Raw genomic sequence first — 17185 nt, forward strand, 5'->3', positions numbered from 1 at the left:
GCTTATATTAATTTTGTATCCACTAAAATGGTTGACCTTTTAGAGATTAAAAAAATTATTTGCTATGCTGATAAAGAACATTTTCTGAATTTGTTCTTTAGTGTCATGCCTTATTAAAGCTGAGATAAATCACGTCCCTTGCTTACCTCCCATTGATGTCACCGAAAAAAATTAGATTATTGGAGCCAACATGAAACCATAATGGGGTAGCAGCCTAGGCTCTGCTTACTGTTTAAAATTGAGTTTTGGGTGATATGTTCTAGAATTATGTGGGGGGGTGGTATATGGACATTTATCTGAACTTAAAAAAAAAAATGTTTTCAGCAACTCTGCTACAATCCAACCCATTCCTTGAGAAGCCTGGAAATTTGGTCACATTTGGTTGTTTGCATATCCCACTACTTTCCATTTCCCTTTCTGGCATTTCATTCCACTTTTTCTGTTTTCAGAGCATGCTTGGCCTTCTGCCCAAGTCTGAAGATTAAAACTATTAAAAATCTGTCTTCTCAACATCCTCCTTTAAAAAATAAAAAGAGAGAGAGAGAGAGAGAGAGAGAGAGAGAGAGAGAGAGCATTAGCTCTCCCCTTCATTTTTTTCTCTACAAGGTTAAAAAATATTTTCCCTTTTCCTCTTTCAAACTGTGTAATTTGAAACCTGCACATCAGCATTATTTTATAAGATGGGTTGCTGACCTTTTAGCCTGGGCTCAGCCCAACTTCTTGCTCACTCACCTCCACATCTCTGGAATAAACACTGGGCTTCTGGAAGCCCAGCTGCAGGTCCCTCCACCAACTATAACCACTCACTCAGCAGTGGGGTGCAACCCAAATAAATAAAATCAATAGCCCAAACTGTATAAATAATACTTAGCTCTCTTAACCAGAAAAACAAATGGCATTTCTTGATATTATTTAAAAATGTCAAATATGTACATTCATTTTGGAAAAAGAGGTTCTCTATATTTCTGAAGTTACTGAGAACAGGAGAATACAACATCACAATTGTTGAAATTCAGAAATCTGAAGAATACCATCATCATTACCAAATGCTGCGAAGGGGGTCATCCACTGGCTTTGACAAGACTGGTCTAAGTGAGCCAGAGCCTAACAATGAAATGTTGGTTTTGAGGTGAAGACTTACTATTCTAATTCCCATCCTAGCTTTTTTTGCATTTAGGTTCCTCCACATTTTGGTGAGCCACACAAAAGTGCTAATATTTGCCTTTGAAATTTCCCCAAACAAAAACCTCATGTGGTTCCACCTGTGGTTACAGCACTACTGGGGGCTAAATAAGATGCAGGCACATCCCTAAACCCCATGACCTGGCAGATTTATTAACGGAAACTTTGTGTATTTACGGACTCTTCAGAGTGCACCAAGTCCTCCGTGCAACATTGTTTACAATAGTAAAATAGTGGGATGGGGGTGGGGAGGGGACTCAAAGACCTGTATTTTGGAAAACATCCTCAGAATAGAACACCATGCCACTAAATTAAAAAAGAGAATGAGACAGAAAGAGAACTCACTAAGACTTAGTAGAAACGTAATGTTAAGGACGTAATGTTAAGTGATAAAAAGCACAGAGTAAACAGGGTGTGTGCTCTGCCTCCTTTTGTATAAGAAAAGGGAAGAGGAGTAAAGTCTATATAGTTTTATTGCATTGCACGAAGAGATACAAGAAGTTATATAAAAAAACTGCTACAAGTACATATGGAATGATGAGGAATAAGGGAGGTGGGAACAGAGGTAAGGAACAAAACTAGAAAACAATTGCACTAAAGAAACTTATGATTCCAAGGCCCTTTTAGGCTGACTGCTTTGCAAAAGCATCTTAAACCATTCCCACTCTGGCCTTCAGGAATATGTCAACCAACACCGGTGGGTACACTTTACAAAATGCTGTGTGTACTTCTGGAGAGGGGCCTTGGGAAGGCAGCCTGAGCAGGGCTGGCATTCACATCAGAACAGAGTAGGATGTCACCCCACCTGCCACTGCTCACCCCCTCCATCCTGGCCTTCTTCCTGTCTCGGAGCCCCTCTGGCTCCATTTGGAAGTGGCAGGTGTGATGACACAGATTTTGGAAGTTTACCTCACCTGGTCCTTTTAAGCACAGGTCAGATAATGCCTCTGACACCACCAAGAACAGACCAGACACAGCTGCCTCAGGAGTAGACAGGGCTCCATCTCCAATCCATAAATGACAGGAAAAGAGGTCAAGGTCACAGAATTTTCTCCAACTGGCGGACCCAGAGCCCCGGGGGGCTTGGACAGTCCAGTTGAGTCCAGAGGGTGGACTCACCCTCTGACTTGATTTGAGCCACACATCCCCAGATGATCAGGATTTCTTTTTTTTTTTTTTTAAGATTTTATTTATTTATCATGAGAGACACACAGAGAGAGGCAGAGACACAGGCAGAGGGAGAAGCAGGCTCCATGCAGGGAGCCTGACGTGGGACTCGATCCTGGGTCTCCAGGATCACACCCTGGGCTGCAGGCGGCGCTAAACCGCTGCACCACCAGGGTGCCCTGATCAGGATTTCTTTTAGATGTGAAAAAGGAACTAAGAAATGCATTTGACCTGAACCAAAGATGTCCGGTGGTTTTATTCTACTGACTTCTTCAACTTTGGTGGGAGAGGGGGGGGAGAGAAAAACCACCATGTAAACTACTAAAGTTCAAGCTATATCCTTGAAGGGAAACCTAACAAGAATGCAAGTGCTACTCTAAAATGCTCCTTCATTGAATTGAGAAATTCCATTTGAACAGTCTGAGAAATCTGGACTCAATGACTTTTTGTAACAAACCGTTCATGTTTTCATATTACCATTGTAACTTAACACACCTATTTTTATTTTCTCCCTGGAGCTATTATTTCAGAGGATCATGGAGATTGGGTTGATAGGGATCTTAAAGTTCGTGATTCACCCTAATAAAGAGCCACTCTAAGGTGTTTTTTGATCCACAAAACTACCAAATTTCTCCAAGCTTTCTGAAGCAAGAGACCAGTATTTGCCAAGAGACTACTGCACCAGGTAGGTCACACATGATCTTATCTAATGAGAAAAGGAAGAGTCCCAGAGGTGAGCAGTCATGAGATCTTACAAAGGAGTAACTGGGCTGAGTTCCACAAGTCCATGGCACATAACATCCAGTCCTTCTCAAAAGTCCTCTCTAAAACCTGAGTGTCTTTCCATCATCTCACATGGCATCTGGAGGTTGGGGTGGAGGGAGGACTGGTACCAGCTTTGAAAAAGCACTCAGTTGGGGATCCCTGGGTGGCTCAGCGGTTTGGTGCCTGCCTTTGGCCCAGGGCGCAATCCTGGAGTCCTGGGTCGAGTCCCACATCGGGCTCCCGGCATGGAGCCTGCTTCTCCCTCCTCCTGTGTCTCTGTGCCTCTCTGTCTCTCTCTCTATGTCTATCATAAATAAATAAATAAATCTTTTTAAAAAAGAAAAAGAAAAAGCACGCAGTAACAGCACGACGGTTCAAAAGGCTAACCAAAGTGAAATAAACCAAAGGAAAAGATATTAAGTGTACTTGGTTGCCCGGGGCTTGCCCTTGCTTAGCTTACAACCCATGCACATATGGGTCTACAGGTTTCTACCCCTCAGCTCAAGCAAACCCATTGTTAGAATCCACTTGCCCTACACCTCAGAGGCCAAAAGTCACAGAGGCCTAGGCCCTGATCCAGGCTGTCAGCGCCTGCTGAGACTCATCACCCCACAAGATAAACTACAGGGCTGAATGGAAAGCAGAGCTTACCCTGCCTGGGGGATGGGAAATCACAGCAGTGGCTATCCAGAGCGGCCTCTCCAAGCAGGAGCAATGCCATGCTGGAGAGCCAGGGTGGGGCCAGTCCTGAAGGAAGCTGTGGGGAACCTGTGACAGCTAGGCCCTAGCAGGGCTGAGAGCTTGTCTGTGAAGTTCAAATGAGGGGGGAAAAAATATATATGAAGACACTCTGCAAGCTGTAAAGAGTTGCCCAGGTGATATCACCCCTAGAGAATCAGAAGGAAAAGGATCCCAAGTTGCTCAAAGCCACCGACTCCTCTTTTCAATCCTAAGGTCTAATGATGCTTGTTTGTACAGGTGAAAAAGGAGCCCTTGTAAATTAGTGAGGGTCCCGGGTTGTAAATGACAAAAATGCAACTCAAGCAGCTTGGACCAAACTGAACCCTGTGTGAAGGCTCAAAGACCCAAGGGAAGTGCAGGGGCACACACAGTAATGCCATTTTCTCACCCATACTTCTGCTTCTCTTCCATTCTCTGAGACCAGGTTCCTCCTACGATGGGAGACCCAGTCCAGTCACTCCCACACCACACAGGCCTCAGCCTCCTCTAACATTCATTCCATACTGGGAAGTCTCACGAAGGGACGGGTATCAATCTTAAGTACAAGGTTCCTGTACAGAACAGTTCACAGTTTCTGTGAACACAGTGATGGTGCCGATGGTGGTTAGGTGACTATCTAGGTCTGGGCCTGTTTCTTTCAGACTTTGGAGGAAGTACTACAAGAGCAATAAGATACACGTTTGGTCTTGAGAACAAGTACCTGCTCTGTTATCTCTTCTTTTAGAAACAGAGAACAGACTTCCTTCAATAACTCGGGGCCTCAGGCATGGATGCCAAGGAAGAGGCATTCCCAGGTAAAGACCCATCATCTGTATCCTTGAATATTTTGAAACAATCCTGGCCCAGTTTGGCACGAGGCTGAATCCAATGGGCTCTCTTCATTTGTCCATTCACTATTCTCACCCCAACTTGCAGCACCACCATGTATGGCTCAGAAAGCAGAGGGAAGACTCAAAGTTAAAAAAGATAAATCTCAAACAGCTGCAACAGAGGACCCTGGACCACGGAGGTAAGGTCAAAATCATTCCCAAACATGTCTTCCCAGACAGCACTGAAGCAGAGGGGCCCCTGCCCCCTACCCTAGGGAATCTGGTCACCGGACGGTAAGGAGCCAAGCTGGAGGGTCCTGGAGGCTGGCAAGCTTTCTGGGCCCGATTTCCTGCAGTGGCCTGGGGCTGGAGCCCCCTACCAGGCAGTGTGCCCCACTCAGCTCTGGGGGCCTAATCTCCTGATTGGTTGCAGCTCTGCAAGAAGGTATCAAAGCCAGAAATAAATGGTTTGAAGCCAAACAGAGGGGTGAGAGAGCAGGGAAGGCTGATAGGGGGTGGCGGGAGTCTGGAGGGAACTGGGGAGGCGGGGAGGGCCTGAGGGCAGGGACGGTTAGGCCAAGAGAGAAGAGAAATCAGAATTAAATGAAAACAGTGTTTGTAGCTGGGCCCCTTCTCAGTAAAGCCCTGCCATGCATGCATTAACCCTCTATGGATGAAAACAAAATCCAGGGACCTGGTGCCTGCCTGCTGGGGCACATAAAGCTTAGGGGATATAATATCTTCCAGGTGGGTGTGCCCAAGAGCACACAAAGGTGCTTGACAGGTCGTTTAAAACTGACTGTCAAGGTCAAAACAACACCACCTGCAGGTACAACTAAAATGTCTTCATCCATCCCCTCCTTTGGGTTCTCTGTTGTTGTTTGTTTTAAACCAAAGCACAGTTTGAGAGGCAGACAAGCCTGACAACTGTTCAAACATATGTACGTGCAACTTATTAGCTTGCAAATGGAAGTATCTGGAGGCTAAAAACAGGGAGTGGGGGAAACAAGTTAGCTGCCATCTCAGAGGGGAGGGGAAGGGGTCCCAGCTGTAAATATCTGGGCTAGAGGATAAAGGCTTCATCCATGGAGCACTCACCTGGTGTGGTATTTGGAAGTGCTGCTTTGCACTGATGGTGCACTGAGCAGAGGCAGTTATTATGAAAGGAAGGGGCCCCTGCCCTTGAGATCTGTTTATTTTGCAATTAACCAGGAGTAGGCGAGGCCTCTTCTGAACCTTCTGCTTGGGGGCCTAAAAATTAAACGCCCACTGCTGTTTAGGTGGAGTACACTGCCCAAGGAGGACAAGAAAATCCCAGGCTTATGATCTAACTAGGTCTTATATCAAAAAGAAAATGTATGTGGATGTAAATTGCTGAATGAAACTGAATCACCTCCACCCCTGTTCAACATAAAAACTCAAACCTAATTAAATCAGAGAATGTTAGCGTTCTAAGAGACACTCTGCAGACGATTCCAAATCAACCCCTCACTTTTTGAAAGAAGAAAACTAGGCCAGGGAGGCCCAGTGACTTGCCTGGGATCCCCGCCTGTCACTGGGCCCAGTGGGTATGTTTGGAAACATACCTTCCTTAGGAGTAACAGACAAGCAGGGAGCATCACTATGGAACTTCCCCACTGTCTTCTTTCCTCAGTCTGACATTCTCACCTGCAAGAAGATGGCAGGGTATGGAGTCTGAAAGTTTCCCAAGAGATACATAACCTATTCAGAGATGCCCACCAACCCCCACAAAGTCCCCACCAAACCACTGCTCTCTAGCACATGAGCTGAATCACTGGCATGAATGTGTTAACACTGCAGATGCTGAGACCCTACTGTAGACCCACTGAATCAGAGTCTCTGTGGTGGGACCCCGGTTTAAGGAATCCCATCTGCTGGGGTACAAGAAGACACAGAAATTCTTTAAAAAATTTTCCCTGGGTACCTGGTGCAGCAGGTTAAGCATCCAATTCTTGGTTTCGGCTCAGGTTGTAATCTCAGGGTTGTGGGATGGAGCCCTGTGTGGGGCTCTGGGCTTGGTGCAATCCATTTGAGATTTCCCTCTCCCTCTGTCTCTTCTGTTTGTACTCTCTCTCTCCCCCTCTCAAAAATGAATAAATCTTTAAAAATATTTTTTCTCGTCCTTCTAAATTTCTATATTTGTGTGTATTTTTTAGTGTACCTACTATATAAACACTGCACTAAATACAACTTATAAACACATATAAATAAATGAAGGGGTGATTGTTCAAAAAGAGATGTATAATCAGAAAAGTGTGGGGCCTTCTGCACTGAGTTATGAGCCCAGCTTCCTCACTGAGATAAAGCAAGGGCCCTCCCAGGGCCTGACACACAGCAGGTCTTCAAGTGACACTCATACAATGAAAGGTGGATTCCATAGCCAGCTGTACAATGGACTCCAAGATACTTTGGAATGAAATCACTTCTCAAAGGTTTGTTTTGAGGATGTGGTGTCTTGGAGACCGTGATGGTCCCATGGAAAGCACACTATTGAGGGGGAATCCCTGGGCACAACACACAGAGGAATATTGTACCTTCTGGCCCTCTCTTCAACAGGCACATACACACCAGGATATTAAATCAAGATAATAATGATATTAAAGGCTTTCTTAGAAGTCCTCCAGCAGAGACTCCATTTTAACTCTGTTTAATCCATTCATTTCCTAAATTAATTAAGCCATAGTTCCTTTTCCCACATTACTAACATTCCACAAAACTAGTCTTCCCTGGAACCTGCTATAGAAAACCCTAATTCAGACTAAAGGTCTCCTGTTTCCTCATAGCCACAGAATCATCAGCATTCATCACACCTGCCCACTGATACACGTCTACCAAATGAGTTCATGGCTTTGCCCATCCTGGCCTTTCCAACTGCCAGCTTTCCATAGGATGTTCAGAAATGGCATATGTGCGCTAAGAGCCAGAAGCTGCAGCTGGCTCACTCTCAGAAAGTTTTCAGGGTCTCTGCTTGGAGGAGGCCAACTCAAAAATAAGGATCTGTCAACCACAGTCCCCACAATTCAGCAAGCTGGCCAGTGAGGAGCAAGGCCTGGGGTAGGTCCCCAGAGTCACAAGAGCACCCTCTCTCCTTGCCCTTTCTAATTCCTGGCCAGGGAGCCCAAGTATCATTCACGCTCTCCTGAAATGGAATTCTAAGATTCCCATTTTCCCCATTTTGAGAAGAGGAGGTGGTTATTTTCAGCAAGCTAACTGGGAAAGTGAAGGGCAGATTTGGCATTCTGTCTTCCCGAAACAATGTCTAGACTTTCTGAGGAGTCACCTCTATAAATAGCATGGGTAGTTAACCAAGAAATATAACATGTTCTTCTCCAAGCTCTACTCGGGTTAAACCAGGGTGAACTTTTGCATTATACCCACAAATCCCACAAAGTAATCAATTTCCCAAAAAGTAATCCATTTTTTAAAGGAGCACCTCCTTACATCTTTGGCCTTTTAAAGTGAACACTACTTTTCAACAAAAGGTAGCCACTATACTCTTTCAGCTATATTTCAGGGGTGGGGTAAAGTGACAAGGCTACTCCTTACCCACTTTATGCACACAGGCCTCTGTGGCTCAGATGTCAGCGGGCTCCAGGTACCACTGGCTGTAATACAACAGAAGCAATGTTCCCACCGAGTAGAGCTATTCATACACAGTGCCTTGATTGAGGATGGTTTCCAGAGCTGGTGTTTTCCCTCAAAGGAGTCTAGCCTTCAAAGAAATACATACACAGCTCCATGCCCATGTATATATGTAACACAGTCCAGAAGATGGTAGCATTTACTCTCTCTGTATAGTGGTCTGAGGAGCGAGAGCCCACAAGATTGGGAATATTCCAACTCTGGCAACTTTACGCATGGAATTCTATTGTTCTTTTTCACACAGGGAATGGATGCTTCCATAATGGGAATGGATGCTTCAGTAATGATGCTTCTGTGGAGAAATAAGTGGGAGGTGCAAGGTGAAATAAAAAGCTTTTCTTTGCAATGGAAAAAGGGAAAGGTAGTGCCGAATGGCCATCTCAGGCTCAAGGGCTGGAAGAGATTAGGGGCCTATGGAGAGAAGAAGATTACACATGTAGGCAGAGGGATGATTGTTCCAGGAAGGCCTTTCAAAGGCCTGACAACTTCTCTTGAAGGATGGCCCCAGTAGTGTTCTGTGAAGGTAGGACTGTCAGTCTATGTGTGTGGAGTACAGTTCAAAGAAAACAAAACACTTAAGCGTAATCTTTCAGAGGGTGAGGAATTGTGGCGTAATGATGATAAAATGCTACTTCTGGGTCTGACAAGCAGCGCAGCTGTTTGATGGCAAGAACATTCTGGTTAAGCCAAAAGCTGTGAGTTCACGCTGCTGTTGTTCCAACAGAAGAGAAAGAGCGAGCCAGGCCCCAACATACTCATGTGATCCAAGAATTTGCCTGGTACCCAGATTCTGTGGCTGCCTCAAAATGAGCCTACGGTAAGTGCCGGTCTTCATGACACTATGATTTCCATGGACAGACCCTGAAGCAAATACACAAGCCTCAGAGAGAGCTACAGAAAACACTCACCTAAGTCTGAACCCCAGACTCTGAGAGCCATCCTACGATGAGACCCTCCTACTTTTCTCTCCAACTGGCCAGCTCTACGTGACTTAGGGACCTCAGAGATCCTCTTGCACCTGCGCCATGAAAAATGGAGCATATGTACACCTCCTCACTACCTGCCTCATTCGGGGTAAACTGGTATTGTCAGAAGTAACCAATAATCACAGCAGAGGGCTTTCAGAGACCCAGAAGAACATAACCTTAGCAATACCAGTTTCTATTTCAAGAAAGAAAAACACGAGAACTAGAACACAGTAGAACCTTCTCTATAAGACAGGAGGGAAACAAAGTCAGATAATTTTATCAAGAAGAAAAATAAAGGGCAGCCCGGGTGGCTCAGCAGTTTAGTGCCACCTTCAGCCTGGGGCATGATCCTGGAGACCCGGGATCGAGTCCCATGTCAGGCTCCCTGCATGGAGCCTGCTTCTCCCTCTGCCTCTGTCTCTGCCTCTCTCTCTGTGTCTCTCTCATGAATAAATAAATAAGTAATCTTTAAAAAAGAAAGAGAAAAAGAAAGATCAAAAACTAAAAGAAGGGGAGCCTGGGCGGCTCAGTCAGTTAAGCCTCTGCTTTCAGCACAGGTCATGATCCCAAGGTCCTGGGATTGGGTCCCAGGTTCAGGCTCCCTGCTCAGTGGAGAGGCTGCTTCTCCCTCTGCCTCTGTACCTATCCACCCCCCACTTGTATTCTCACATGCTCCACTCTCTCTCTCTCTCAAATAAATAAATAATCTTTAAAAAATGAAATGGAGACATGAACACAGAGAAAGCAAAGGGGATGCTTGTGAGTTTGCCTCCTGGCATGGACCTCACTACTCACCCACTGGTTCATCACCATAGCAGTGGCAAGGATGCCAGTGAACAAAGGATGAAAGTCTTGTAGGAAAAAGAGAAGGATGGTACGAGCTGCTTTCTATCATTCACACCCACCTACTTAAAAAAACAGAGAAGAACTGCACTGGAAAACAGGGGAACAAAATGCCCCTTCAAAATATTTTTTAAAATTCAGAAAGAAATGTGAGAATTTGAGAGTTTGGGAAACAAAGCACAATAACAAAGAAACAAAACCCACACATAGATGCCCTCCAAATCCTCAGCACATCAAAGAGAGCGGAAGGGCTGGCAGCCCTGGTGGAGAGAAAGGTGCACTCGTCTACAGCTCAAATCAGATGCCCAAAGGAAAGAACCACTATGGTTGTGTCCTGCCTTAAAACCATGGGGTCACATCCCCCCAGATTTAAAGGACTGTTTAAAAATATGCCAGTTTCGGTTTGGGGAGGGGAGGATCAAAAAATTCAAGTAGAAGCTAACAAAGAACAAGAAAGAAAAATTCCCAAAGCTGTGGAACCTTACTACTTAAGATAATGACAGAAATTTATGACTGCTTCCTTCCCTGGCAGAAAGGAGCACAATTAGAAGGCTGCAAAAAAAAAGGCCCTTTGTACCAGCATGTTATGTTTTGCTTATTCTATTACACATTGGCTGGGAGATAAGAATAAACAGGACAACACCCTGTCTAACCCCAGGAGGAGGGGGCGGAGGGAAAGCTGGTGACGCGCACTCTTGGGCATGTATGTGCGCACTGTTCATTCCCAAATTGAGGTACTTGAGAAAACTGTGCCTGCAATAGTCAGGAACTAGGATAAGTACCCAGAAGCCTTCTATTGCACAATCACATCTTTTAGAACAAGCCATGTAGAGTAGGGAGCTTTATATTTATAGTCTTTCCCTGCTGCAGAGCACCCTGAAGATATGTAAGTAACTGATGATTATTTCTCGCTGTTCTTTATCAGTCCTATTTTTGTTCAGTCTTTGAGAAACTTAAAAATTAGGGCAACCAAATATATAAACACTGCCTCCCTCCCTGTGACCTAACATGTCAAAAAAGCTGGGAAAGAATCAATCAGCAGCCACAGGGGAAAGGAAACGTGGTGGCCTGGGACTGTTTTCTCCCTGCTCCACAAAGGAGAATGGGCAGTCCTTGCGCCAGGTGCTCTGATGCCCCTGCAGTGGAGAATTCTGCTAAAGGACAGCAGTTGCTAGGCCAAGTCGGGTTCTAACCAGCCAATCACAAAACAGTATGGCACTGCTGATCCTCATGAAACTGAGAAAAGACTTGACCTCTCTTGGGACTCTCTCCCGGTAATACCTGATGCCCAGAACCATCAATCCCCACTCAACATCTGCCATTTCTTGGTGGCTCTTCCCAGCCCTCCTCATACTGCCCAGTGACCCAAGACCTGAAGGGCCATGCAATCTCCTGGCATGTAAGGAGGGAATGAAGAAAAGCCACTCTAAAAGCTCATTGCCTTCCAGACACACTGGCCTTCTTGTTGCTTCTCTAGCCCATTTCAGTGGTTCTCACCTTGGGGCCTTTGGACCTAATCTCCCCGCAGCCTGGGTTGTTTTTCCACCAGATTGTCACAAGCCTGGCTCCTTTCTGTTCTCCAGTCTCATAGCACTTGCCTCTCTTTAAGAAGTCTTTCTTTGCCCCGACCCTAACAATCACTCTGTCAATGACTTGGTTCATAGCATACAGCTTAGTTCCTGGTTTTTAAGTAAACAATTCTCTCCTCTAACTAGAATATAAGTTCTGTGATGACAGAGATCACATAAATCTTGTTCACCCCTACAGACTCAGCATCTTAAATCCCACCTGGTACATAGTATGTGCTTAAAAGAAATTTACTGGAAGGATGAACAGATGAATAAATAAACAGTGAACAAACGAACAAGACAATCTGGTATGAAACCAATGGAAAAACAACTCAAAGCAGAATTATCACCTAATGTCAACCACACTTTTTTCCCCCCAATTTTCCAAGGGGAACCAGGGGTGAAGCCACATGCAAATGGTACAGCCAGGAAGTAGAGTCACAGAAAACACAGCTTTTTTATACTGTACGCTAAACATAAAACCACTCTGAAATGGTTTGCAAGAGATTCTTGAAATTCAAATAGAGGAGGGGGGGAAAAAAAGAATGTATTTGGATGTCAGCAAGATAGTTCTGCAACCTAATTATGCCCCATGACATGTAATTGTAAGTTGCTGAAAGACAAATGGTGAACCAAGGCATTTATTATAAACACGGGCAGAGGTAAGACTGAGGTGTTAATTTTTAAGCAACTGTCATAAATCTGGTTCCAGGATATTATTTCATTAACATTATTATTATTATAACAAAGAGTGTAAGCATGATGATGAGCTCCTTTCATGTATTTCTCAATACTTGGGAAATGAGGCTTACTAGTCAATCTCTAGCTGAAACACCTGAGAAAATATGAGACTACAATGAAAATGGCAGAACACTAATTATAATTAAACGTGAAAAAAAATAAAAAATAAACATGAAGAGAGTGGGTCTCCACATTGGAGATTCACTCTAAATGCATTCATATCTTTTGTTAGACACCATATTACTCAATCCAAGAAAGGTACACTCCACAGCTCCTTATATGGAAGACTCAGCCTATGGAAGGCACAAGCAAAACGAAACAAAAACAGAAAGCCTACACACACTAAGTGAGAAAATTATGGGACTGGAACTAGTCAGTAGTGTCTTAAAGGCAAACTAGGGATTTTTCTCAGAATCAGAATAGAATGAAAACCTCTCTCCCCTGGAGAGATGTGACTGAGAAAAGGAGGGGGGAGAAAGGATACGTAATGGTTCCTCTCGTAACAAAAAGTGACAAAAAACTATGACGTGCAGTTTTGAGAAATAGTCTAGTTACTGCTAGGTTTTGAAAAGCATTCCAAATTCCAAAATGTTGTCTCTGTGCCACTTACCTTCCTATAAATTGATTTGTCATTATCATACATTCAAATTATAAAAGAGTGTTTCTCCCCACTTTATTGAAATATTGGGATCAGGCTCCAAAAAAGAGAGTTTTAAGATTATCCATACCAACTATGATATGTAATATCATAAACATAGTGAAATCTTTACGGATATCATCCAAAAATTTTGAAAACTCTTCAAAATGGTTACTAACAATCTATCCATTTTAGTTCATGTGGGAATGTTTAACTCCATTCATCAAAAAAGAATACTACAATGGTATAAAATGGTATTCATTATGATTAAGACCTAATCACTAAAGAAATCCAGAGGTATGGAATTTATGATCTTGCATACATGTTTATAAAACGTGAACTCAGCAAAGAACCATTTAATCTACCAAGAAATCCTTTGATCTCTAGTGCATTACAATGAAGAAGACAATGGCAAGTTTCAGAACAGAGATCTTTTTGGATGGCTCCTACTAGACTTCAGATTTCTCCGTTCCGGGTTAGGGTACAGAGGTGACCTACAAGACCGTCATTTTTTGTTGCAGCTTTGCTTTTACAGAGCCCCAAGCAAAGCCCCGACCATAAATCAGGCAGCAGGGCCCCGGGAGCCAGCTGAGTCATAAACCCCGCTCAGTCGCATGTGGCTCAAGGTGTTAGGATCCCGCGAGAGTCAAGCCAAGCAAGTGGAATCAATTTAGTCCAGAGTTAGGAAAAACAGAGTGCTTCCCCCCACCCCACCCCCCGCTACCCCCAACTAGGAGTGGAAGATACCACAATTCCCCCTCAATAGCTCAAATATGGGGACAGTAACTAAGCCCAGGAAAACATCTAGACCAGGGCAGACTACTTCCACAGTCTAAAAAGAAAGAAAAAAAAATGAGGGAAAAATGATACTTGACAACCAACCACAAATTTTTAAATGTACGGTTCTTCTGTTTTTAAGCATAAAGGCAGTCTTGTTGCTGCTGAGTTATTATCACCACCACATTTTCTGACATTTGTGCCCAGTACCATTTGGCCTTAGGGTTCTTAGGCTTATTACTTTCAAAATACAGAGTTAAGCATGTTTAAGTCACTTTAAATATCTCAAAAAGCAGCAAACCCACTGCCTACCTGCTTGGGCACGCAAACTTTTTCAAAGAGAGGCTTTATAGAATGGCCTGCAGGTCAACAAATTCTGGTTTTGGCTGACTGCTGTCAGGAAAGAGCTACAGAAAATGAGGTCCTCTGTATGAAAAATACTCTCCCTTTGGTTTCCTCGGGTCAGAACTTGGACCTGTTAGCAAACATGCCCTGAAAAACTGCAACTCTCATAAAGTGCTAAAAACTCCCAAATAAATACAGCCCCTCAAAACTGGGTACAAATGAGAAACATTTAATGAACAACCCTTTCTTCGCCAATAATTCTCCTTAAACTAAGTCCAGCGGACTCTTCAAAGGGACCAAAGAAGCCTCCTTGTTAAGACAAATTCTATATATAGATATCCAAAACAATATTGATGCACCTAACCAAATATATACGATTATCCTAGTTTCTACATTCCCATTATCTTCATAAATACAGGATAAAAAATTAGCCTAAATGACTTTCTCAGACCTCCTTGAAGATTAAGAATAGCCGGCCAGCTTTAAAAAAGTACATGTATATAGTAAAGATCAAAAGCAAATGTTCTGGTCAGTTCTTTTCTACTCAGGGGTTTTAGTAAGAACATATGCAGTTTTCAGGGAAAACACCACAAATGACAGCTGTTCAAAAGCATGGAAATTAATTGGCAGCAGGAATTTCCTTGACTAATAGGGAAAAATTTAAAAATCACATGTTTTGATGAGCTTATTTTTCCTATCCTTAGTCAAGCATATTCACTGTTAATGATTAAGATTTCCAAACAGAAATATAACCAAGTAAAATCCTGAGTGCATAGCAAGTAAAATGCTAAGTGAAACACAGATACCTATTACTGAATGAACCACAGCATTAAAAATGAGTTTTAGGTGAAAATAACATAGAGGGAAAGGATCAACTTGAATGTCTTGATTTTCCAAAAGAACCAAACTAAGAAAACAGTGAGAATAATGCATTTACTATATTAAAAAATAGTAGCAAGACAAGTGACTCTTCCTACCACCTCCCCTCCCCCGCCATGGGCCATCTGCTTTGAGCTGTTTTTCCAGCAGTGGTGATGGATTTACACTGATCCATCCACAGTCTCTCTGACAGAGGGGCTCTCAAGTCATTGCCCTTGTGACCAATGGTGAGAATGGATGAGACAGCTGGTCAGGATTAGGCGAGTAGCCCATGACCCTGGAAAGAAGTTGTGTTACTCTGCCCAGAGCTATGACCTTGGGCTCATTAGCATTATGCTCTCACCACCTAAGCTAACCAGCCACTCATCAGCCATGATCCAACATACATCACTCTGGGGGCACAATGTGTTTTCAATCCAAGCAACAGTGTGAGCTTTTAATTTCGAGACAGTAAAATTTGACTGGGCCCATGACACCCAAAGGCTCCTTCCCTCATGGGTACAGTCTACACACAAACTGTCCCTCAAGGCAGCAACAAGATATCCAGGCATGATCATCCTAATCAAATGGCAGCTCTGACAGAGCTCAGGGAAAGCAAGAAATAGAGAATTTCCGAAGCATGTAATCCAAGTGCCACCATAGAACAACGTACCTGGCCATCCCCAGACTTGGAAAGTTGGCAGGGACGACGAGTATGTCCAGCCTGGAGAACGGGTGTGTTCCCAGGACAGAGTGTGCTGCTGAGAGGCAAGGACGGACCAGTGGCAAAAGGGTCTCGTAACAGGCACCCTGGAGGCACACCGGGGCAAAGACCCGATGAGGAATAACTTCCTGGGTGGTAGCAGAAGGATTCTGGAAGCGGCAGGGGTATTCCATGTGACCACAAACGCCAACACACCTGGGAACAACACGAAATCAACAGATGCACTTTATGGTAAATCAGGTTTATTCTTGTTGCCATGGAGGTGAGCAACTCTCACAGACATGCACAACTTCTAAGAGACAGTGGTTTAGAGGGGCTCGCAATCAAGAGAGTTCAATTGAATTCTTGTCTGTGTCTGTGCAGCAGTGAAAAATTATAGGTCAAAATACCTATTGATGTGCCAAATTGACTGAGTAGCTTCAATCTAAGCTAGGTGAAAGTAGGTTTTACTACTTACTTTAGAATAAACGGGAAAATCCCCCCAAGACTCAAAACAACAAAACAACCCCCTCCTGAAAATAAAAAGCACAATTTCTGCCCTCTGAAATGCTTTTTGTTTTTTTGTTTTTGTTTTTAAGATGTATTATTTATTCACAAGAAGCACACACAGAGAGAGAGAGAGAGAGAGGCAGAGACACAACACAGGCAGAGGGAGAAGCAGGCTCCATGCAGGGAGCCTGACGTGGGACTCGATCCCGGGTCTCCAGGATCAGGCCCTGGGCTGAAGACGGAGCTAAACTGCTGAGCCACCCAGGCTGCCCTGAAATGTGCTTTTTGAATATCACCATGGGAAAAAAAATCTCCAAATCAGAAACAATTCATAACTCAGAAAGTTAAGGATGGTGCAAAGCCAAATTAAAGATCCCATTCTGAAATTTCCTAGAATAAAAGATGTGGACTCAGGTAGAATAATGAACCAAATGATAGGACAGATTTCAACTTTTCAAAAGAATACAATGCATTGTACTAAAAAGTAATCTAGGTGCTCTTATCAAAGGCCATCGGAAGTTGTGTTCTTATGGAATACAGAGGTACTTTTGAAATGACACTTTTCCCTCTTTTGCTATAAATTGAACTGAATCAACCTTTTAAGGAAACAGTTCAGAGCCCAGCTAGTACCATCTGATCGCTGCCAGTTATTCTGCCGAAGGTGAAGCTGAACAAGAATTCCTAGAACCTGACTCATAGGCCTCAAGAGAACTTATCTACCCAAAGAAACCCACATCAAAGTGAACTCTGGTTTTTTGTTGTTGTTGTTGTTGTTTTTTGCCTGTTAACACATCCTTTATTCAAACACAATGGAAAGCCCCTCTAATTTTAATTTACAAATTATAATTCTAACTACGGGTGCTTGTTGGATTCAGAGTGAATAGCGAAAAACCTTAAAATGCTGGCAT

General features: G+C 43.7%; 1 protein-coding gene across 18 annotated transcripts in view; it reads right to left on the reverse strand.

Moving 5' to 3' along the window:
• Positions 1-17185, reverse strand: part of LOC121484097 (aminopeptidase O (putative)) — a 337984-nt gene that overhangs the window by 231180 nt on the left and 89619 nt on the right. For all 18 annotated transcript variants that reach the window (XR_005985940.1, XR_005985938.1, XR_005985937.1 and 15 more), the window contains one exon: positions 15738-15983. Coding sequence is in view for 10 of the 18 variants with exons in the window: in XM_041742812.1 (XP_041598746.1) it covers positions 15738-15983 (246 nt within the window). In the remaining 8 variants the exon portion in view is untranslated. The remainder of the gene's footprint in view (positions 1-15737; positions 15984-17185) is intronic.

This window comes from Vulpes lagopus, chromosome 2, assembly GCF_018345385.1.
Source record: "Vulpes lagopus strain Blue_001 chromosome 2, ASM1834538v1, whole genome shotgun sequence".
In the NCBI taxonomy this organism is placed as follows: Eukaryota; Metazoa; Chordata; class Mammalia; order Carnivora; family Canidae; genus Vulpes; species Vulpes lagopus.